General features: G+C 26.9%; 1 protein-coding gene across 1 annotated transcript in view; it reads right to left on the minus strand.

The window, feature by feature from the left end:
* The window catches only part of LOC134830382 (synaptic vesicle membrane protein VAT-1 homolog-like), a 37,443-nt gene that overhangs the window by 8,243 nt on the left and 3,738 nt on the right, over nt 1-25,462 (minus strand). Inside the window, exons 2-3 of the mRNA XM_063843846.1 lie at nt 21,525-21,943; nt 425-554 (exon numbers count right to left, since the gene is read on the minus strand). Of these exons, the coding sequence (XP_063699916.1) occupies nt 425-554; nt 21,525-21,826 (432 nt within the window). The 5' untranslated portion in view covers nt 21,827-21,943. The remainder of the gene's footprint in view (nt 1-424; nt 555-21,524; nt 21,944-25,462) is intronic.

Here is a 25,462-nt window from a genome sequence, read left to right on the forward strand (position 1 = left end):
AAAACGGAAAAGATTAAAAGGGAAGTTTTTTAATTAACTTAAATGCCGCTCAAATTGCGTCGGTGTTAAAATTTCTTTTGAATTAAAATTCTCCTTCCTTGAATTAAATCACATAAAAAGAAACAAAAATAACCAAACAAATCAACAAACAAACACGTAATAATAAAAAACCATAAAAAAACATGAAAGATCATAAATATTCGTTGCTGCCCTTCTTTTTTTCACGACTATTATTCTCAAACCTTTTTGTTGTATTTTGTTACTTTTTGTAATAATTTTATACAATTTTTTGATATAAAATAAAAGAAAAGCCGTTTCATGTCAATTTGTCAATAAAAAAAATAAACAGGTAGAAATTTTTAGACACGAAATTCCATTCGATGCGGTTACGGAACAAAAAAAAAGAAAAACAGAAGCTACTTACTTTGAAATCCTCGACACCTTCGCCAACGGCTTCAACTTCTCCAGCGCATTCGAAGCCAAGAATGCAGGGTGTCTTCGGCGGCGAGTCTATTGCACCCAAACGTACCAATAAATCTTGGAAGTTAAGTCCACTGTAATGAAAGAAGGGAAAAAAAATAAATAAGATTATAAAGTTTCTCACGTAAAAGACGAAAAACTCGTAAGAAGCAACGAAGAAATTAATAATATTGCAAAGACATCGTCTTCTAGGATAGAGTAAAAATATCTTTTTATGATCCTTTCGTTCGTTTCATGCATGTCCGGCTCACACATGACACGGGTTGGTATGTAATGCGAGAGTCAGGTGTAATAAATATTAAATTTTATTGCCACTGAAGTAAGTAGCTTGGCTAAAAAAAAAACACTAAAGAAAGAGAGACAAAAATAATAAAGATTTTCAAAGTAGGCAATTATAAATTATTTATGCATGCCTTGGAGCTACAAAAAAATTAAGGTCGAACGTTAACCTTGCACTTGGGAAGATTTTAGAATATTTCTATCGACTGAAATTTGGCGTTTAAATTGCAAATTTCTACTAAAAAATTCTATTTTTATAAAAATTTAATAAATTTTTTGAGTTATTCTTTTTTTTAATTAAAAAAATTGTTAATTTTAGAACAAATAAAAAAAATAAATAAAAATAATTTTAATTTAATTAATAAAAAAATAAAAAAATCCCTTAAAAAATAAATTTTAATTATTAAAATATTTAAATAATTTATTTGGAATAATTTTAATTTTATTTATTTTAATATTTTTAATAATTTTTTATTATTTTAATTTTTTAAAATAAATTGATTATTTTTTTAAAATAAATTTATTTATTATTTTTTAAATAAATATTTTATTATTTAAAAAAACATATTATTTAAATTTAAGTTTATTTTTTTTTTAATTTATTTTTTTAAAAAAATTAATTAAATATTAATTTAAAAAAAAATAATAAAATTATTTTCAAATAAAATTAATATTTTTAAAATTCAATTCATTAATTTTAAAATTTATAAATAATTATTTTTACTTTAAAAAAAATTAATTTTACAAAATTAAAAATTTTTCTTGAAAATTTATATTTTTTTATTAATTTTTTTAGCTTTTGGTCGTTACCGAAACCAAATAAAATAAAAATTGCGAAAAAAAATTCACGACAAAAATCGTAAAAACAAAAAATCAGCAGGAGACCTCAAACACGCATCAATCTTAATTTCCCCAACAATCACGCATTGTTTACCCAAACGATTACCGAGAACTTTGCAAGTAATCAGAACAAACTTTTTTTTCTCCACATCATCATGACTGCCGACTGACTTGTGTCACCCAAAATCAATACCAAATCATGCGGTTTTCGTCATCAAAGCGAACGAAAAGCAAAAAAATAAATCCAAAATCTACCGAAAATCTCATTAATTCAAAAGCAAATAAAGACAAGAAAAAAAATTGTATTTACTTGTCTCTCAATTTTTTGCACGCGCCTTGCTTTATTTGCCAAAGTTAAAGAAAAAAAAAAGCGAAAAGATGATCAACAAATGCCTCGAAAGTTTCGTAGATTGAATTTTCTTCGTTCGAAACATGTTGCTTTGCGCGCCGCTACACGACGAAAAACCATCAAAAAGTAACAAACGCAAGTTATTTGTACCTGTTTCGCATATTTAAGTAACGAAAGTAAGGCGAACCCCCGAAAATGTACGAAAAAAAAGAAATAAAAATAAATGAAACATAAAAATAAGTACACGGAAAAACAAGGAGAGGAAATGCGAGTCGCAAATGGATGATTTAGATTTCCTTCTTGTTTTTTTTTTCAGTGTTTTTTGAATTTACGCCAGTCAGGCGCTGTTACTTGGCAAGTAAATAATATAAAAATTGATGAATAAAATAAAAATACGAGAGAAACCTTGAATAAAGAAGTCGTAAAAATGAGGCGATTTTCCTCAATTTTTCTACTTTTTCCGGTATTTTTCGGATAATCAAACACAAAAAAAAACTTTCAAGGACAGAAATTTTCCCACACAAGAAATTTATTTCTGTTTGTCGTCAAAAACTCTAAAATTTGTCTGGAGAAAACTCTTTCATGACAAAACGAAATTTATTCATTACTGAGACAAAACAGCAGCAGCAGCAGCATAAAAATTCTGATTAACATTTTTTTCGTCATTCCAGTCTTCTGTTTTGTTCTGGTTGTTAAAATATAATGAAATGAAATTAAATGAACGGAAAGAAGACGAGAAAAAAACTCTGAGAATAAATTTATGTTAGACACTTTTTGACACAACACAATGGAGGAATGCATGCGTGCCCGCGTGTTCGGGATGTGCGCTAAAGGTCGCGATTGCACTGACATTGCGTTGTGTGTGGTTGGACTTGTCTTTTTAATTCTGTGTTGTTTTTTTGTGCAGCTTGAAGAATTGCAGTTAAGAATTTTTTAAGTCAAATTTTGAAACAATGTTGCAATTTTAACATCTTGTTCAGTGGATTACATTTTTTTTTTTGCTGAAATAATTATTTTTTTTTAAATATTTTTATTTACGACTTTTGAGTGAATATTTTGTCGTTTTTAATAAAAATTAATTTTAATAAAATTTAAAAAAAATTAATAGAAAATTTTTTTCTTTATTTGATTTTCTTCAAATTCTACAAAAATTTAATTTTTTTAATCAAATTTAAATATTTTTCTAATAAAAAATATTTTTTTATTAAATTATTTTTATTTATTTATTTATATTAAATTAATTTTTTTTAATTCTTACTGGATTTTATATAAAAATAATTGATAAAAAAAATTTATTTAAAATAATTCATTGATAAAAATTTTTTAAAAAAAAATTAAAAATTATTAAAAAAACATCGAAAAATTATTAAAAAAAAAAATTATTTTTTATTTAAAATTAATTTTTTTAAAATTAATTAAAATTATTTTTTTAATAAAATTAAAAATTTTTTTTTTAAATTAATTATTTTTTAAATTTGAATTTAAAATTTATTTTTTAATTTAATTATTTTATATTAAAATTATTTTTAAATATTTAAAAAATTTTAATTTTTTTTTAAATTATTTAAAAAAATATTTTTTTTTAAAAATAATAGTAATTATTTACAAAATATTTAATTATTTAAAATAATTCCTATTATTTTTAAAATTAATTAAAATATTTTTTTAAATAATTTAAAAATTTTAATTAATTTTTTTAAAAATAATTAAATTTTATATTAATTAATTTATTAATAACTTTTTAAATTTATTTATATTTTTTTTTAATCACATTACACCCCTGAGCGGTTAAAAAACAAACATTTCAACATAATTTACGAATCAAGAACGTTTTAATTGAAATGCCACTTCGAATTTAGCACAAAAATGTTCGCAAAATGCATCGACTCTGGTTTTGCGGTTAACAATTTTTGTGGTTTTTTGTACAAAGACTCGTCTTTCGGAGCTGTTTTAATGAAGAAATTCAATTACATTTCCGGCTCCGGCTCATTTACCATCACTTTAATGAATATTTCTGCATATTTTTCAAGAAGAACAAAACGGAGACAAGACAAGATCAAGCGATTTTTTTTATCAATTTATTTTAATAAAAAACAATGCAAACGATAGAAATTCCTGCCATTCCAGCGCGCCGCCATGAACTTCGAAGTGCAAGTGCAACGAACGAACATTATATTTGCTTTATTATTAGTTTAGAAATAATAAATTTATGTTCGACAAACAAACTTTTGCCTTGTTTTCACGTCTTGTATTCTCGATAAAGAAAAAATTTATTGGAACAGATAAATATACAGAATTGTTTCCTTTTTTTTTTGTTGAACTTATGTCTTGTACCCGAATAGTGTAATCTTGGTGTAAACATTATTGAAATTCATAAATAAATTGTGTGGAAAGTCGCTCGCTCGTAAAATGAGTATTTATTATTTTTTCGTTCTGCAGAACGGAGGCAACAAGTTTACTAAAGTGTCGTTGAATTTCTTGCATTTCTCGGGTGATTCTGGGAAGAGCGGTTAAGCAGTAGTGTTTGTTCTTAACGAAATGTTTACTAGAATGGGATTTATGTTGAAGTAAATTTAAATATTTAAATAAACAGGAGAGACACGAATCGCGTGTTACGTGTTTGTTGTTGATTTGAGGTCATTGTCGTACGAGAAATTGCTCTGGAAATGGTCATTTTTGTAATTTTTTTTAGTAATTAGAGGAAGTTTCATGATTAAAATTACCAAATTTTGTAAGAAAATTGATATTTTTTTAAGAAAATTTGAAATTTTTAAAAAATTTAGTTTTAATTTTTTGAAAATTTTCATAAAAATTAGGTCACGTGACCTTTATAATTTCTTCAAATAGATAATTTTGAACCTAAAGTGTAAAAATTTCTCTTTAAGTTAAGTATTTGTCAAAGATTTCATTCAAAAAACATAAATTTTGTTGAAAAAAAAACAAATTAAATGACTTTTCAAGAAAAATTTCAAGTCACGTGACCTATGAAATTTCCTCTAATTATTTATAATGTAATTTTAAGCAAAAATTAAATTTTTGGCTTTAAATTAAAATTAAACTTTTAATTATCTCTAAAAAATCTAAAAATATTTTGAAAAAATCAATAAATTCAGAATTTTTGGTAAAAAATGGTCACGTGACTTTTGAAAAAATTACATTTTTAACTCTACATAATTTTTTAAGCCAATATTTAAAGATTTTTTGACAATTTTTACTTCAACAAGAATACCTTTCTCCCAAATTTAGCAAACAATATTTTTTTTTGTCTTTCTTTCATATTCTTTCCTACCTTCGAGGGTCTTCACGATGATTTCTCTGTCAAAAAAAAACATTTCTGACAACATTTCGTTTATTTTCTTGCTGAGCAAATGAATCACCAAGTCTCAACCCAATTAACATTCATTTAATTTCAGAGACAGGCAAGAGACAAGCGCGTCTCTCCCCCTTTTTTATGCCAAAAAATGTACATTTCGACAATCAAAATCGTTTTATGCATCACTTGTCTCTGCTCCACTCTTGACATTAAACTTCTTAGTTACTGTTCATTAGGGAATTTTGCCGTTCGAGACTCACATGTGTGTCTTTTCTCCGCAATTTACGAGCGAAGACAATCTCGAAAAATATTTTATTGTGTCAAAAAAAAAAATTTCTGCATAAATTTTACGAGGTGTTAGAATTTCGTTCCAGTTCCAGCGATGCGATCGAAAAAAAAATTCATCATCATTTAACAATGAAAGAACACAAAAAGTTAATAAAGCAATTTGAATAATACGAAATTCGAGTACAATGAAAAGTATTTCCGGTGGTTCTCATGTACAAAAATTGATGAAGAGAGAAAAAAATTAAACATGAATTGCTTAACAAATTAACTTCGTCGTATGGAAAGTTTTGTTAATCTCTCTCTTTTATTCGTTGTCCAGACCAAACACAGTGGCATGGAATATGCATAATTTTACAGTTAAAATTAATTTTTAACGTGCAGCATGTTTTATTGTGTGTCAATGTCCCGGCTTTCGTCGCAGAATGCTTAATTCGATGCTTGTTGGAAATAAATTTAGCCGGCATTTAAATGAAAAAAAAAATATATGACAAAAAAATTGCCGGCATATGGTCATCGTGACAAAGAGAAGTGAAGAATATGGATATTAAAGGGATGTCCTTTCGTGTGTCGCGTGGATAAGGACGTGTCATGCGTGAGTAAATTTTGGTGAGTTAATGTTTTTGACTTGGTTTGAAGTTTAAAAAAAAATTTTAGAAGGCAAATTATTGAAAATGTAGAAAACAAATATTTTTAAGGCATTTTTTGGCTTTATTCAACAAAAAAACAAAAATTAATTTAAAGTTAAAATTTTCGCTATTTGGAAAAAAATTATTTAAAAATATGAAAATTTGAATTAAAATTAATAAAAAAAAATTAATTAATAAAATTAAATTAAAAAATTAATTAATAAAAATTTTAAAAAAATAATTAATTAAAATTAAAAAATTTTTAAAAATTAAAAAAAATTTACAAAATTATTTTTATTAAAATTATTATTTTTTTAAAATTTATAAATTATAATAAAAAAATTTTGACTAAATTTAACATTTTTATTTAAAATTTTTAGACTCAAAAAATTTATTTTTAACTCACTTTTGTGAAAATCAATTATAAAAAGTTAAAAAAATTGAACTTTAATCAATTTACGCTTCAATAATAACCTAAAAAAACATTAACAAGCCTTAAACAAAATTAAATGTAAAATTTTTGCAATAAAAAAATATTCAGATAAACAATTTTGACTCATACTAAAGACGAAATTGGTTAAAAAACCGCAAAAGACCTTCAAAAATCATTAAATTTTAGATTTTCGACCAAAAAAAAATATTTCTATAAAAATTTAATATAAAAAAAAAAATTAATTATTAAAAAAAATAAAAAATCAAATTATTTAAATAAATTAAATAATTAAATTTTTAATTTTTTATTATTTTTTTTTTTACTTTTAAACTTCTAAAAGGCCAAACCATCAAAAAATGACAAAAACCATAAATTTCGCTTCACTTCAAGTCATTTAAATTTCTTTAAAAAAAATTTCTCTTCAAAATTATTTAAAATCTTCTCCCAGACCACCAAAAATACTCATAATCTACCCATAAATTCACTTTTTTCCCCGACAATCCACTAACATCCTAAATTAACAAACATTTATTTAAAAAAGAACAGGAAAGGAAGGATTTTATATGATTTTATTAAAAAAAAAATTCCACATACAAAAAAAAATAACTGACGGTAATAATTAAATGCAAGATGAGTTGTTATAGCAGCTTGTCATATTTCATTTTTTTATGATGTTAATCACGTTGAATGAACGAACGAACAAAAAGAAAGAAAGGAAAAAAGGGAAAGGAAGTGGTGAAGCAGCAGCAAAATCGTTAGTGGTCTCTTTAAATCTGATTTTTTTCTAAAAAATAAAAAAAAAATGAATAAAAAGTCGGGAGATGACAACTGATTTCTACGAAAAAGGGGATTTTTTTGTGAAAAAAAGCACGGAAGGAAGTTCATTTCCATAAAACTCGAGTGGTAATTGATTAATTAATCAAAAGACTAAAAAAAATAATTTTTTTGTTGAAAAAAAAAAATTTTTTTAGCACGAAATTCTCATAAATTTCGACTTTCACGAAGAATCGATCGTAATTGCAATAAATCAATTTTTCAACGATGGTGCGGTATGTGAAATTTTTATGAGTCATTCTATTGTGTCTCGATTCTTGTCGGTAAAACAACAAAAAAAAACGAAAGAAAAACAAATATATGAAAATTATTTTTCCAGAAATGGAACGTGAGTCAGGAAAATTCTTTACGTGCTCGTCGTCGTTGCATGATTTATTTTTATTTGTGATAATCTGGTGCAGTTTTAAGAGCTTATCCATACGTTTCGTGCTGCCGTCATAAAGAATGATAATCCTTCACATTTTTTTTTCTTTTCGAAAAATTTCCTCTGTTCTGCCGAAAAAACAACAATTTTCTCACGTTCATCCATTCTCGCGTCATTTTCACGAGACTTCCAGACCGAAAAGGCAACGAAATCAAGTCGCGTTGATGATTAATGATAAGTGGCGACAATGACAACGACCGACTAAGTGCAATATGGTGTAAAATCTCGTCGCTCAAGAGTCTTATAAGCTTCTAATTTATGATCCAGAATGAATTCGTGAACCGTACGAGACAAAATTCCGAAGAATTACACAAAAAAACGACCTTGAATTACAATTTTGAACGAAAAAAAAATATTAAAGTTGGTCAAAAATGTGTCTCAGTCTCGTTTTCGTCTTTAATCCCGATGAACAAAAAAAAATTTAATGACATGAAATAATTTTCAAAGGAATTTCAATGCATGTTCTCGAATTTTTTTTCGAAGCATTCAAGAATTGTTCAAGAATGTAATTATGTATTCATTGAAATAATTGTCTAAGGTCTTGTTTTGTACCGAAGAGGAACAGGTAAAAATGTGTCTCGACATATTTTTCGAAAAAAAAAGTACATTAATCATCATTTAAGTTCGAGTCTAGGAGAGAAAAAAAATTTAACCCGTTTAAGGTGTCGTCCAGCGACATTGTTGAACTGAATTTAATGTCAAAACGAACAATGAAAAGACAACGAAAGTGCTCGAATGAAAGGGAAACTCATTAAAAAATCATTTATCATCAAAAAAAATTAATGTGCACAATTTAGCACTCTCTCTTGCTTCTCTTTTTCTTCGTTGTTGATCATTTTTATTCTTTTTTTTTTATTAAAAAGTGCTTAAATTCGTAAAAAATTAATAATCATCATCACGAAATGTCTCACACTTTGCCAAGATTTTTTTTTATTTTTTTTCTCAACTTTTTTTTTATCGGAAAAGTTGCCCTTTGGCGATTTTTTGTCCTTTCAATATTTTTTTTGTTGTCTCCATGCTGAAATTCAATCGATTCTGATTTTTTTTGCTACTTTTGTCCCTTAATGAATAAAAAAATAAGTATTAACGAGATATCTGAACGATTATTCATTGAAGCGAACTGCTTGCGTGTCTCTTTACAATTATATCAAAGCAAACAAAAAAAAATTGACTCACGTGTAAGGTTTTTTTTTAATTTGGCGTTTCATTAGGTAGTTTAAGTAAACGAAAAAAAAAATTGCATTGTGAGGAATTTGTGTTTCGCAGTGAAATATTTAAAAAATTATTTTTTAAAAAATAAAAGTTTAGGAAAATTTTTAAAAAATTAATAAAAATTAAATTAATTAAATAATAAATTAATTAAAATTAATTAAATTAATTGATAAAAATAATAAAAATTAAAAATATCAAATAAAAAAAATAAATTGAAAAAAAATAATAAAAATAAAATTATAAAAAATTATTCAATAATTTTAAAATATTTTTTTTTTTAAATTGAATTAGTTAATTTTTATTTTTAACATTTTTTTTTAATTTATTAAAATTTATTTTTTAAAAATTAAATTAAAATATTAAAATCAATTTAAATTTACAAAATAAATTTCAAAATTATTTTTATTTAATTTTTAAAAATATTTTATATTCATTAAACATAATTTTTTTAAATTTTAAGAGTATTTTATTAATTTTTATTTTTTTAGACTAATTTTTAATGAAATAAACAGAATTAAAAAAAAATTAATTAAATTAAATTTTAAAAATAAATTAAATATGTTAAAGCATTAAATAATTTTTATTCACTTAGCATAATTTTACAAATTTAATTCAATATTTTTTTTATTTTATTTTTTTAATTTTTTTTTTAATTTAATTTTTTAATTTTTGACCAAAATTAGATCAAAAAAAAATTTTTTTTTGTTTTGAATATTCAAAAATTAATAAAAATTTATCCAAAATTAAAATTTTTGAATTTTTGATCAAAATTAGATCCTAATATTAATTCTTTGTGTTTCAAATATTTAAAAATTAACAAAAAAACCAAAAATTTATCCAAAATTAAAATTTTTGAATTTTTTTACAATGATTCGCACTAAAATCCCAAATTGCGAAACACAAAATTTTCACAGCAATTGTAACCTATCTTTGATTGATCAGATTCTCGTTCCTTGCCCGTCCCCGAAAAAAAAAAATCATAACTGTTCAGAGGCCACATGCGTGCGTTGATTTAATAACTCGATCCGAAACATGTTTTTTTTTCAATTGATACGAAATCCGTCATTAAAATGTCATAAAGTGATCTGATCATGAACCCGAGAAAAAAAATTCTCGTCAATCATATCTCCTAGTTCAGTTTTTGCGTTAACACAACCGACTGACATGTTTGACTAAGAATTTATGGTTTGTCATTATACATTACGGGATAAAATGTGATGCGATGCGTTGAGTGAAGCATATGTGAAACAGATGTCCTAAAGCGGAATTTTTCGTTTATTTTTGTTGAAAAAAAAATCCTTTTCAGTTGTTTTTGTTCGAAAAAAAAAGGTTTTTAACAAGAAACAATTACTGGATTGTTCTCTTTTTCTAGAATTTTAAGCCGCTTAAGTAGAACAAAAGCTCGAAGCCTGGCAGCTAATTGCTCGTTAACGACGACGAGACAGAACTTTCAGCTCAATTTCACCACTAAACGAGAAGCGACGCGTCTGTTTACCCATCAAATCTGTGTTATTTACTCCTTTTTATCGTCATGTCATGTCTGACGATGATTTTTTTCCACATTCGAGTGCCTCTGGGAAATTTTTTATAACGCGATGTCTTGATTGTTTTTCCTCGTCGTCGTTGGCGTGCTTGGAAAATGTTAAATAAAAGTCAAAAGCAGCAAAAGTTGATGTGAAGCACGACAAAGCAAATAAAGAGACATTTTCATCGATTTTACTTTATTTTGTAATAATTTTCGCCCACACAACGTTCCGTGACCCGGCTGAACTCTCGTCTTGCGTCTCTAATCGCAGGCAACTTTTGTTTCTTATCATCATCAAACACACTGAGAGTGATATTTTTCATTAAAATTCCGAGAAAAGGGGTTCATTTATCGTACATTGACGATCTTGGCGGTGAATTGAAGTTCAGTAGTTCATGAGAAAGTTGTCGGAATGTCAGTAGCGGACTGAAGAAGTCAAGTTCAAAGGTCGGTTTATCAACGAAAATCACTTAGAATTAATTATTTATGGTAGTTAATGATTTTTTTTCTGATTATTTACAGCTCATAGGGGCAGATATGGTCTTGTCATATGGGAACATTGAATTTTTTCTTGATTCTCAAATCAAGTATTGGACCAAAAACGAGTAAAAGTGAGATTTTTGGAATAAATTGATACATTTTTAGTGTTAAAATTAACAATTTAAATCAAAATTGACCCATATTGTATCAAATTTCGCACAAAAATTGATGAAATCCCATCCAGCTAACCACAAAAATTGACGAAGCACGATAAAATTGCTAACAAATGTTCACAACCGTCATACAAATGTGCAGAAAAAACATGAAAAACGCATTTTTGATGTTTAACAACTTTTATTTCAATCATCTGACTCCACAAAACTACAAAAAAGCAAAAAAAAATCATTTTTTTGTATTTATCTAGCGAACATTATTCTACCGCTTAGTTATTTTTTGTATGAAAAATCCATCTGAGCGCTTTTTTAATGTTATAAAGGCAAAAATTGCTCAGAAATTTAATTTTTTAGAAAAATTTTTGAATATTTTAATTTTTTTAATTAAAAATTTTCTTTAATTTTAAATTATTTTTGTGTTTAAAGAAATTTTTCAATTAAAAATCTCAAAATATTTTAAAAAATATAAATTTTTGAGCAATTTTTGACTTTAATTTTCAACAAAATTTAATTTAATTTAATTTTTTTTATTATTAAAGAATTTTTTCAATGAAAAATCTCAAAATATTTTTTAAAAAATATCAAATTTTGAATTTCAGGACAAAATATCAACTAAATAATACCGAAAACAGCCTATAAAAAATTTTTCTCATCAACTGTTGTCTCATCTTCACAAAAAATCTAAAAAAAAATTCAAAAATCTCCACACAAAAACTGATTTTTGCTGGATTTTTACATAAAAAAAATCAATCTAAGCGCCTTTTCCCTACTTTTAACATCAAAAAATCTCCAGAATGCATTTTTACCACGCGTAGGTGGCGTCAACAACCCAATATATTCGCATTAATTGCAAATATTTGTACGGATCGACTCACATGTCCATGCAAAAAGATGAGAAACGAGCTCTGCACATGATTGTTATTACTCTACCACTTTTTTTTTTGTTGCTCGTTCGAGATGAAGAGCGAAAAACACTAAAACGCAATCGCAAAAAAGATACTGAAGACACAAAAAACATTAAACAGATGTCTTATAACGTCGATTAAATGGCAAAAAAAGAGAAATAAAAATTATGTTGCAGGCAGTTCGATACGATACGGAGCAAAAAAAGACGAGAAATGCAATAAAATGTCTTTTTTCTTCGTCTAATCTTCTTTTTTTGCTGTGGAAGATGGAGATGGAATTGAATCGAATATCAATTTGTGGCACTCCTCTCGAGTTCGTAAACAAAATTATTATTATTATTTATCACCCTACTTTTGTTTCCTGATATGAAAACCGATATGCAAATCGGGTAATTTTTTCAACAAGTGCGCAGCGCACTCCCCTTATCGGAATGGATTTTTTTTTCATTTTCGGGAAACACACAAATAATTATTATCAGATGTAATCCTGTGTCGATTTAAATTGAATTAAACATGGAGAAATGGGTGTTCTGCCAAATGTTTGTCGACACTTGCCTCGTTTCTTGTACGAAAGTTCAATGTTTTCTTTATATTTTTCACGTTTTTTTCTGCTAAACTGACAGAAATCTAATTCCAGATGTCGTTCGTTCAATTTTAAAATTCACAAAAAATATTTCTTTCGGGATTTTGTCGAAAAATCGTTAAAAATGAATTAAAAGGAAGGGGAGATTTCGCGTCTAATTTAATAAAATAATCGTCAAACCCCTTAAAATTCCGACAAAACACCTTCAATTGTTTTCTAATGTCGAGTGTAATGATGACGATGTCTGCCCGAAAGCAAAAAAAAGGCAGCCGTCTAATTAATAGACATATTTAGTGCTTTTTTCGGGTAATCTGATGTTGTTCGTTCGAGGCACGTTGCGATGTAATGTCGGTGATAAAGGTAAATAATATCTGGGGAGGTATAATTACTGTATTTTTCGAGTGTCGTGTCATTATAATTAGGCGTTTAAGGGAAATTAAATAAGAGTTTTGTACGGTTTGTGAGCAGGAATGTCGGTTTTTGCTGAAATTTGAATTGTTTTTAAATTTTTTTGGTAGTTTTAATGACCAAAAGTGAAGTTTTTGCTGAGTTGTTTAGAATTTTTTGATAAAATTTGTTGTCATTAATATTTTGGAGGGTTCATATTAAATTTTAAATGGCCTTGAAAGGAATGAATTGACTAAAAATTTAAAAGAATTTTGAAAAATTCTCATTAAAATGATAATTACAAAGGTCAGTTGATGGATTTTTAATGAAATTTTGAAACAAAAAGGTGAAAGTCTGGCTTTGAAAATTAAAATTATGAACCAGATAAGCTTTAAATGAATATTGAAAATTCAAAAACTTCATATTTTAATGACTTCTTAAGCAAAATTTTTAATTTTTATTCCAAAATTCAATAAAATTTGAACTGAAGCTTAAATTAGTGCTCTAAAAAAGCTGAGAAAGTCTTGAAAGGTTCTATTTAAAAAATTTTTCTCAGTCAAAATTAATTTTTTTGAATAAAAATAATGAAAAAATTGATAATTACGAAGCTTAGTGTCTTGTTCAAAGCATTTTTAGTAGAATATTTGCCAGAAAATAATTTTTTTCGGTGATTTTTTTATTTTCTCAATTAAATTAATTAATTAAATCAAATTAAATTGAATAAAATAAATAATCAAATAAATTAATTTAAGTTAAATTTTCAATTTTTTTATTACATTAATTTTTATTATTTTTTTTTTTATTTTGGTATTTATCATTCATTTAATTTAACTTATTTTATTTAATTAAAAATTAATTAATTTAATTTAATTTAATTTGGAGCAAATTTATTAAAAAGTTTAAATTGAATTAATTAATTAAACCAAATAAAATTAAACAAAACAAATATTTAATTTAATTATTAAATAATTTTAAAATTTTATAAATTGAAAAATTTAATTAAAATTAATTGTTTTATTATTTATTTAATTTAATTTAATTTAAAATTCAAAAATTTAATTTATAATTTTGTTTTTATTTTTTTATTTAGGTATTTATTATTTTTATTTTTTTTTTTTATTTAATTTAAAATTTAATTTATTTCGAAATTTATTTTTAAAAAATTTAAAAATTAATTTTTTTAATTAATTTATTTAACTATTTAATTTAATTAATTAAATAATTAAAACAAAATTTAATTTAATAATTTAACTCAATTTTTTAACCAAAATTCGACCGTAAAACGCAAAAACTATCACTCTTACGACCAAATAGGAAGCTAATACCTTCCCAAAATCGCCATTAAAACACTTCCCAACGACTCCCGGTACTAAAAACTAACCATTGCACGTCCTTTTAATTACAATTCCCCGTACATCATTAACACAATTTAACGGCAGAACACTAACATTGTCGACAACAACACTTTTTACGACAATCGTGTCCATTAAAGTCTGCGAAAAAAAAGGCAAACTGTACTTTTCAATATGCAAGTCAGACATTTTATGTCCTGTTCGCAGTGCACAGAAAAAAAAATCGAGGCATGGAGAGACGCATCACCGGGTAATAATGTAGGATTATTATTGCTTTGGATGTATTTTAAAATGTTTGTAACCAGCAATAATGAAAAGAAATAGTAATAATAATTGTTAACTGTTATGTGCCGTCGTTGTCTATTTTGCTGTTTTTACACAGATAACTTCGCTGGCAACCCTCTGCAGCAAAAAAAAATCCGAATGCATGGCAAACACGAATAAATTAAAGTGCGACGACGACGACGAGAGAGGAGCGAGTGACTGAGTGGGTGTTTTGTAATTCTGATTCATTATTATATTGTTGTGTGCCGTATTATCGTCCTCATCAGCATCAAATGTGCAATCGGATCGGATATAAATTCAATTGGAAGTTGTGTGGGTGCAATTTGCAAACTCTTATAATCCAATGTTGCTATTTTTGTCCGTGAAATGATGTGAACGAGTGATTGATTACGGAGCAAAAACCATGATTTATTGTCGATTTTTTTCTTCTTCTCTTCGCACAGCTAATTCACTCTTTTCCTCTCGACAAGTACGAGAAATGCATTTCATGGTCGGGTCATGGTTTTTACAGCATTTTATTTATACGGCAAGTCAATTAATTAAGGCTTTAATGATGTTTGTGGCTTGTTGTAACGGAATCACGTTTCATGAGAGGGCGTTGGTAATTAAAGGAGAAAGCAGTGTCAGCAGATGCTTGGGGATTCTGCGAGGGAATCAGTCATTTTGCGGTGAGTTTTTATGGATTACGAGGTATTTTGACGGGTAATGAGCGGTTTTTTGACGAGATAATTAATGATTTTGAATTTTTTGACAGTTATGGTAAAAATAAATTGATCAAAATTTATTTGAATCAGCGTTAAAAGGTGAGTTTTTAATAATTTTTGAATTTTAAAATTTAAAAATAATTTTTTTTATTTTTAATTGCAAATTTTTTAGAATTTATTTAAATATTTGATTTTTAAGTTTATTTATTTATTTTTTTTAAATTTTTTTTAATTTTATAGATTTATTTTTATATAATTTATTTTTTTTTAATTTTTTTAATTTATTTTTTTTATTTCTATTAATAATTTAATTTTTTTAATTTAATTACCTAATTTATTTATTTATTTTTTTTTAATTTATTTTTTTACTTTTTTAATTGAAAATGAGTTTTTAGATCTTTTTTATTAAAACTTTAATTTAATAGATTTATTTTTTTATTAAATTTTAATTTTATTTTATTTTAATTTAATTTTTTTTTTTTAAATTTTAAATTGAAAATTTTTCAGAGATGAATTTTTAATTTTTTTTTAATCTTTAATTTAATTTATTTATTTTTATTAAAATAATTTATTTTATTTTTACTGGATTTAATTTTTTTTTAATTTATTTTATTTATTTAATTTAATTTATTTTATTTATTTAATTTATTTCTTTTTATTTTTCTTAATTGCAAATTTTTTAGGACTTCAAGCATAATGAATTTTACTAAAAAATTGCTCAGAAATTGATATTTTTAATTTAGTTCTTTAAATATTTTGAGGCTTTTTTTTATTGAAAAATTTTTTAAATTTATGACTTTAACGAAATTTTTTAATTAAAACCCTCAAAATATTCAAAAAATATCACATTTCTGATCAATTTTTAGCTTCAAGAACATGCAATTTGTCATCTAGCATGTCATTCAAGCTAAAAAATACCGAAAACAGCCTATAAAACTACTCAACCACTCCCATGAAATAATATTCCTTATCAACTGTTGCCTCGATCTCGCTGAAAAATCCCAACTAAATTAAGAATCGCAACGCAAGAACGTGACTGCATACTAAAAATATCGAGCCAGACCCATAATTTTCTAACCGTTTATTTTTTTTCGTACTAAATAAGAAAATTCAGAACAACGACAGGCACACCGAAAAAAAGAATAAGATGAAAATTGAAGCAATAAATACAAATTCTTCGTTGTTTGCTCGACAAACGAGTGCAAAAGGAAAACTTTCACAGACATTTTTCGTTCGCTCAAGTTTTAGAACTCACTCAAGTCCTTAGAACAGAGAGAGAGAAATGAAATGAAAAAAAAAATCGAGGAAAAATGATAATAGTTTTGTTGTTGTATTGTGCAGTCAATTGTTGGTTGCTTGATGGGTTTCCTCTTTCTTTTCTGAATTTCTTCTCTTAGAAAAAAAAAAATATTTTTCTGTTACGGACAGTTTTTATATTATTTTTTTGTTCTACATCGAATTCTAGCAGAATTTCGTATTATTGCAGCGACGAACGAACGAACAATGAATGAATATGAACCTAATATTAAAAGTTTTGTTCTTATTTTTTTTTCTGTGCCAAGCATAGCAAAAAGTTTTTTTTTGCGGAACGTGGTGAGAAAACGACAAGAAGACGGAAGTTCAATGACTTTCCATTTGAAAATCGTTCGAAACAAAAGAGCTTCATTGACGAGATGTTGTGACGTGAGTCACTTTCCGCTCGTTAATGACGACAAAAGGGTGTCTTTGCAAAAAAGTCATAAAACGAGGCGTCATAAAAGATGTTCCCGTGTCTGGTTCTCGTAAATTTTTGCAACAAATCTGCGACAAACTTGCATGAATCGAATTTTTCGGCTAAATTTCTCGGTTTCCTAAAAAATTTTCAAAAAAAATTCAGATAAATAATTTACTTTTATGCGAATGTTCGGTATAATTTAACATTCTTAAAAACATTTCCTTTTTTTGCCTCATATTTTTGCTGCTCCCGAGCAACAACCGAGAGAAAATTCTTGAACATCTTTCATCTTCGTTCCACTAACAGTCATAAAATTTAACGAGAGACACACGACATAACTTTTGCCGTTGCCATAAAAAAAACAAGTAAAAATGAGGCAAAAAGCAGCAAAAAAAAGGAATCCTTATTATGTACCATCCGGAATTTTTGCTTCACACATGAAAAAAGTCATGCTTTCCTTTCGTTTCTCACTTTTCTTGTTGATTTTTGTCGTACCCGAGCATGTGGATGTGGTGTTGCGAGTGTTTAATGAAGGATAAAATGCGTTAATTTATCTTCCTTAGGAAGGAAAATTGCTTTAGTGAAGATCCTCTTAACTAACGAAAATGTAGAAAAGACAAAGGAATGACGTGTCGGGTGAAACGGTGTGAGAGGAATACGAAATTTAATTCATTTTTGGCTTTGAAAAATAGTTTTTAGGTATTTTTGAACATTTTTCTTCGGATTTTATCAATTTTTGAATTAGAATTAAAATTTTTAATTTTTCTTAAAGATTTTTTTATGATTTTTAACAAAAACTTAAATTATTTAAAATTTAATTAAATTAAATTAATTAATTTATAATTTATTTAAAATTTAATTAAATTAAATTAAAAATTTATTTAAATTTAATTAAATTTAATTAAAAATTTAATTAAAAAATTAAATTAAAACCTTAAAATTTTTGACAAAAATCTTAAAATATTTTTATTAAATTTACAAAATTTTGGTCAAAAAAAAATTTTTTTAAATTTTTTAAAATTTTTTTAGCAATTTTTAAAAAAATTATCTAGATTCTTTTAAAATTTGTTCATTTTCTTACGAAATTTATCAATTTAATAATTTTCAAGAATTTTTTTTTCAAGGTTTTTGACTGAGATTTGACCATTTTTAATTCTTGTTTAAAAATTTTAAATTTTTTTATGAAATTTCATAATTTACAGAACAAAAAAAATTTTTAACGTTAAAAATCGCCATTAAACAAATAAATTTCAAGGGACATTAATGTCAAATCGTGACTTAATCCGCACTTTGGTCCCTCCCATGCTGTTATTACTTCATTTTTCATCGAAATATGCAAAAATCCTGAACAAACAAACTTTGTTACCCGTCGAAAAATGTCAAAGGATCACCCCACGAATGTCCCAAAAGTAAACGCTTTTTGTCCATCATTGTGATTAATAGCATTTTTATTGACCTCTGTGACATCAAAATGTCAATTCCGTAAATTGTTTGCCTTTTGTTATGTTAAAATATCCAGACAACGTCCTCCTATGGCGGCGGCAGATCGATATTTTTGAGTTAAGTTAAATATTACATGCAAACACGCATTGCGTCGACCCACAAAACGATTGAAAATGAATTTTTGTGTTTTTTCCAAAGAAATAAAAATTAAACCCTAAAATACGAAAAAAGGGGAAAAAATTATTTTTTCAATAAAAATGGGATTAGACATCAATTATTCATGTTCTTGTCTAATAAAAAAAATCCCCCGCATGAAGCAATAATCATCATAAATGAATAAAAAAAAAAAACTTGTTGAAATCTATTCACGTGAGGTAAAATTCTAGCGCGCCAAACTGCCGTCAATTTTTATTTGTATTCGATTTTTTTCATGTTTCGACATTATTATGGGGAACAGTTTCGCATGACTCACCGAAAATTGTTACAAAACTCCGATTAAAACTGTGAGTCGAGAAATTTTCCCAAATCGATGTACGATGCATGTAGCATAAGGTAATAACATCATGTTGCGCGCTCCCTTTGCCTTCCTCCGGATCCCTTTTCCGACATTTGTGCGTCGTCGTATCGTGTTTTCCCGCATGTTGTATTCAAATAATAATAATAATCATTTGCTCTGTATCTAGTTTAGCTACTGGGATAGACACCAACTGCATGTGTTTACATTGCTGGCTACAACGTTCACGCCTAAAGTTCTCTCTCACTCTGCTTTAAATTCGATCGATATTTACGCACAACACACAGTTTAACACGTAGAACGAGCGAGAGATGTTGTTGATGATGATGAGGAAGGATACGTGAGACGTGATATTTTTCGAATTTTCTTGTTTTTTTTTTTTTGTCCCGATGGTTAGTCGATATTTTCTGTGCCACTTTCTGTTGTCTATTTAATTTATTCCGCACAAAAAAAAAAATATGTAGAACGATGGAGGAATTGGAATGGAATGGGACGATGATGTCAATGATGATGACTATTGTTGAGTCAATATTGGGAAATTATGCGGCAAAAAAAGTGCGAAATGACTTTGTGTGATGAGGGATTTGAATTTTTATCATTCTTTAGGGGGAAATTTTGCCATAATTTGAGGTCATATGACAAATGAATTACAAAATTTTATAAAAAAAAATATTTTTGTTAAAAATTTTTAATTTCAGCTCTTGAATGAAATAAAAAATATGGAGCTAAAAGCCCTAAATTGATCAATTAAGAGTCTGAAAGGATCAGAATAAGTTTAATTTTTCACTTTTGAACAAAACTGAACGATAAAATTAGATTTTTGATAAAAACTAAGAAAGTTAGCTCTTTTTAGATTTTTATTTTTAAAGAGCTAAATGACCTTAATTTAAAAACTGAAGAGTTTAAGAAGCTTAGAAAAGCTTTTTTAGATCATTTTAAGAGATTATTGAAAGAAAAAATATTTTTCCATTAAAAACTAAAAAAGTTAGCTCTTTAAAAAATTTTTTCACAAGAGCTGAAAGGCCTAAATTTACAAAATGAGAGTTTAAAACGATAAGAAAAGGCTTTTTAGTAAAATTTAAGAGATTATTAAAAGAAAAAATAAATTTTTAATAAAAACTAAGAAAGTTAGCCCTTAGTTTTTAAAAATTTCAAAAGAGCTGAAAGGCCTAAATTTAAAAAACTGAAATATTAGAACTCTTAGAAAAAGTTCTTTTCATTAAAAATAAAATAAATATTGAAAGAAAAAATATTTTTTTATATAAATTAAGAAAGTTAGCTCTTTCAGCTTTTAGAAATGATAGAGCTAATTTTCAGAAAAACTCTCAAAACTCAATTTCTTGAACATTAAAAATTATTTTAACTCAAACTGATCACATTTCATTAAGAAATCAGTTATTTTGTCATAAAAACCTAACTTCAGCTCCTTAGAGCTAATTAAATTTAAAGAGCTAACTTCTCAGTTTCTTGTCAAAACTTGTCAGTTTTTTCTCCAAATCATCTTCTTGAAACAAATACGAATTTTACGTCTCATTATCACACAAAAAAGTACAATATCAATCGCCATCCTCCGCCTTTAATCAATTCATTACGTCTAATAACCACAAATTCGGGTCAATTACACGCCAATTCTCTCCTTTAATTTTGTTCTCGTTAAACTGCGATGGAGGATGGTGAAATAATAACCGCTTTAATGGCTTGCCCACTATACAATAACGCGCGTGTTATCGCTATGTGGCATTTTTATAACCTGTTGCTCTGTCTGTACAAAATTGATTTTCTTCCTTTTTTTTTCGTATTTAATTCTTGTTCAAATCCAAATCCCTCCATCTCCCTTCGAGCAAGCAATTCACATAAGTCATCGCATTAATGCCACTTGTGCACAAACAAAGAGAAGTCGTGTGCTTTGTTCTCTCTCTCCTCTTTCTCAACCATCGTCGTCGTCGTGTGTGTCTGAAAAAATTTTTCCGTTTTTCCTCTTTTTTTTCGATTTATAGTCTGAATTTTTTTTTCTCGATGATCGTCGATGACGACGATGCCAAATAAAATTACAACACGCCAAGAGATAGGAGAGTTCATGTCTGAACGATATGATTCATGTTTTAATAGGAGTCGTTTAAAAGGCATTTACTTGTGTGACGATGAGGATGACTGAGGGGAAACAATTCCGGAATGTGCGACATTTCACGACGTGTCGGAATTTTCAAAAGAGTTACAACAATTTGTGCGGGATTTGAGGCTTTTCAAATCAAAAATTTATGTTCGACGAAAAAAAAATCGCAAAAAAAAAATAAATTTTCAAAGTCTAGACATTTCATTAACGAATAAAGACAAAAATCTTCGTTGCTTCATTTAAAAAAAAAATTTTTTTTTGTACTCACCATGCACGAACGCGGATCAAGACTTCGCCGGCAGCGGGAGTCGGTTCGGGCTTCTTCAAGATTTTAACACCCTTGAAGCCACCGAATCCCGTGAGAACAATGGCGCGCATTTCCTTTGGCGGATCTTCCTTCTTTTCCTCCTTCTTGTCGTCGCTTTTTTCGCTACTGTCGCCATTTGTGGCGGCAGCTGCTTCATCGCCATGACCATTTGTGTCGGCGCCATTTGTGGCAGCAGCGACTTCTTCCGTTGGGGTCTTTTCGGCGACAGCTTCGGGGGCAACTTCTTCCTTTGTTTCAGGCATTTTTCTTAATTTTTTGTTGTTTTTATTTTTTTAATTAAAAAGTTCACACGAATTTTTTTTTTTTGACTTCACGTAAGCACGCACGTTTCAAATTATTGAGAGACGATAGATAGAATTCTGCAATGAAAAAAAAAAGAAAAAAATTTCATCAAATATTTGTCGATACGTGATTAAATAAACGCACACAACAGAAAAAAACAAGTCAGAAGTCAAGACCTGTCTCAATTACTTGCTGATTATGCACAACAAAACAATCTATTTTCGTTCAAAAATGAAAAAAAAATAGAAAATAAATAAACAAGAAATTTTTGTTCCTCCGGAATTATCTCGAAATTTCAATAGGAAACGAATGTCAAGACAAATCACTCATTCCAGTGATAAGAGACATGATGACTATACTTGAGGAGGGAGTCATACAATAAAAAACTTAGAAATTGATATTAAAGTGGATGATTAATAAAGTAAAACAAGACAGTCTGCTCGCAATACGAAATACAAATTGCTTTAATACATCATAATTTATTTACGATTTATTTATTATTCATTTAATTTTAGATGATTTGCGTCGCTTCACTTGCTTATTTGGTTGATTCATGGCACTGTGCGACACAATTTTAATTATTTTTTGTGATAAAGTGATAAGAAAGTGTCAAAAATTAAAAAAAAATATTAAAATTTGAGATAAATTTTCACATTATTAATTTAAAATTTTTAAATTAAAATAATAAAATTTTCTTTGAAAAGAGAAAAATTTTCAAAAATGTAAACTTTAATATTTTTAAATAATTTTATTTTTAATTTTTCAATTTTAAAAAATTTTTTTAAGTCATTAATTCAACCTTTTTGGGTACAATTTAATTTTTTTTGTAATTAAAAAAATAATAAAAGTTGCTCAAAAAGCGAGAAATTTTTTAAAAATGTAGATTTTGAGTATTTTAAATAATTTCTTAAAATATTTTAAAAATTTATTTAATTTCAAAAATTGTTTTTTAAGTCATTAATTTAAAATTTTTAAGTACAAATTGTTTTTTTTTGCAATAAAAAAAATTATATTTGCCTTGATACACGAAAAAAAACAAAAATTATAAGTTTTAATTTTTTTATTTTATTTAATTATTTTAATGTCTTAATTTTTAATGTTTATTTTTTTTTAAATTTAAAACTATTTTTTTTTGTTTGAAGAAAAATGAAAAAAAAATAAAATTTGCTCAAAAGCGAAAATATTTCAAAAATTGTCAATTTTAAACATTTAAAAAATTTTTTAAAAATATAATTTTTTAAAAAAATTAAAAATTTGTTGAAAAAAAATTTAATTTCTTGTTCTTGTGCTTGAAGAAAAATGATAAAATTTATTTATTGTTTTATTATTTTCTATAAATTTGGATTGAAAAATATCAAATGTACGACTTTAAATTAAAAATTTTATAACTTTTTGAGACGATTTTTAATAAAAATTTTTTCCAATTAAAATAATTTATTAATTTTAAACAAATAAAAAATTAAATTCACGAATTCAAAGTCAAAATAAATTTAAAAAAATCATAATTTAAAAAAAAATTCTTTAAAAAAATTTTTTCTAAAGACTTTCTTATGAAAAAATTAAAATTGTAAAAAAAATTAAAATATTAAAAATTAAGACCTTCAAAATAATTAAAATGTCGCACAGTGCCACTTTATCAGACAATCAGAATTCCTCATGCATTCGTAACGACTTTGTGATTCACTTATACTCAACAATTCCTTTGTTCCAAGCGATTAAAAACTCACTTCTCTGATGATAATTCTCGATAATTCGGGGACTTTTTGCGCTTTAAGCTCAAAATCTTGCCTCTCAAGCCGAGAACAGATTTAAAAAGAGATTTATCATTAACACAATCAGCTACTGACTACTGACACTGACAAGATACAAGAAAAGAAGATAAAACATCCCATTCAGACAACAACGAGCTGCACTGAATTGCATTGATTGCCTTTATTCGCTGCTGCTCGCTTAATCCACTTCTTCTTCTTTCTTCAATTTTTTTTCTTCTTTTTTTTATTCAAATTCATATCAAACAACCTTGATATGTAATTTTTGTTATTCTTTATTCATTTTTTTTTATGTGGCAAATCGAGCGTCGTAGGAAGCCCCTTTTATGCAATTTTTTCCTCATCATCTCACACCATCAACTACGAACAATTGTAATCTTTATTTATTGTATCTTTCTTTTTTTTATTTTTAGTACTTTGGAGGAACTTGCTGGATGATTACTTGCACTTTTTCGTTTTCATCGTCAATTGTGGGCATTGTACGAACAATGGCATCGGCTGTCAAAAAGTTTCTTCGAGCAAAAAACTGCAATTTCCGACAGAAAATGTGAAAAATGCGCTCAAGTTGAGCATTAAATGCATTTTTCTCGCATCCCACACATTCTAATGGCCTCTTTTTGTATGAAAAACAGAGCAATGCAACATTTTTTAACGCAGCAGAGGCAAGTAAATGAACAAACATCTCTTAATCGTGATTTAAATGAGTTAATTTATTATTTTGTAGTGAATTATTAGCGTTTGTCTGGAATTTGCTGCGAGCACTGTTCTCGTTCTCCTTCTTTCACACACACGATACCGGCTAGATTAAGTGATTATAGACGAAACCACAACAGATTCCTTTGAACGCAGACAAAAAACAAAAGTTTTAATTGTTTTTTCAACTGCCAACACAATTTCCGCACGTCAAACTCGGTTTTTTCTCACATCGCAGCTCTTAAATTGACATAATTTCCGAAAAAAACCGGGTCCGCCATATAATTACTGCCCAACCCTCCGTTTCAGCGTCTCCTTAATAACTTAATAACGGTTGTCGTTGTCAAGTTCGGCCGAAAAATCAAGAGCAGCGAACACATAAAAATCGATAACGCATCAAATTACCGAATTTCAACGCTTGTTTTCACTGGAAAAAGGAAGGCATTTGCTCAAAAATAAACAAATGCATTCTTTTTACTCGCGTCGTCGTTAAAAAAAATTTGATACCCGGCATATCTACGGCACGTCATTTATTTTATGTTGTTTATATGACTCAAATTACCCGGCATTTCGATGAAAGAGCAAACACAGATGGGCCCGGTAACGATAAATATGTGGGTAATTCATTGATTTTTTTCACTTTTGATCATTTAATTTTTAATTTCGCGAAATTTCAGAAGCCAAACAACTTTTGGATTAGTCTCAGTTGACCGGAATTGCCGAAAAAACGGATATGAAACCCTAAAACGGCAGAAAATTAGCAAAAAAGCGTCATCTCCTACAATGTCATTGCAAAATCTTATCAAAAAAGCGTTTTATTGCCTTCTTTTCTTTGAAAGATGATAAAAAATGTGGGTAATGAAGTCTATTTACGCAGAAGTCAAGCCACAATGTCTATGAATCAACTTTGGATCAATTATTGTTGCGGGTGATTCATCAAATAATTTGTCATACGGTCGATTTCCTCGAGTCAAAAGTGCTGCGAACGACAAATTAGAACTGGATTGCTCAACTTTCGGTTTCGAGAATTTTTTTTCGGTGCCATGACATGTAAGGAATTACGTTACAAATGCTTGACATGGATTTAAATGTCCAATATTTGAAATATTTTTTGACAGGTTTTTGTTATTTGAT

Source organism: Culicoides brevitarsis, chromosome 2, assembly GCF_036172545.1.
Source record: "Culicoides brevitarsis isolate CSIRO-B50_1 chromosome 2, AGI_CSIRO_Cbre_v1, whole genome shotgun sequence".
NCBI classification, from domain to species: Eukaryota; Metazoa; Arthropoda; class Insecta; order Diptera; family Ceratopogonidae; genus Culicoides; species Culicoides brevitarsis.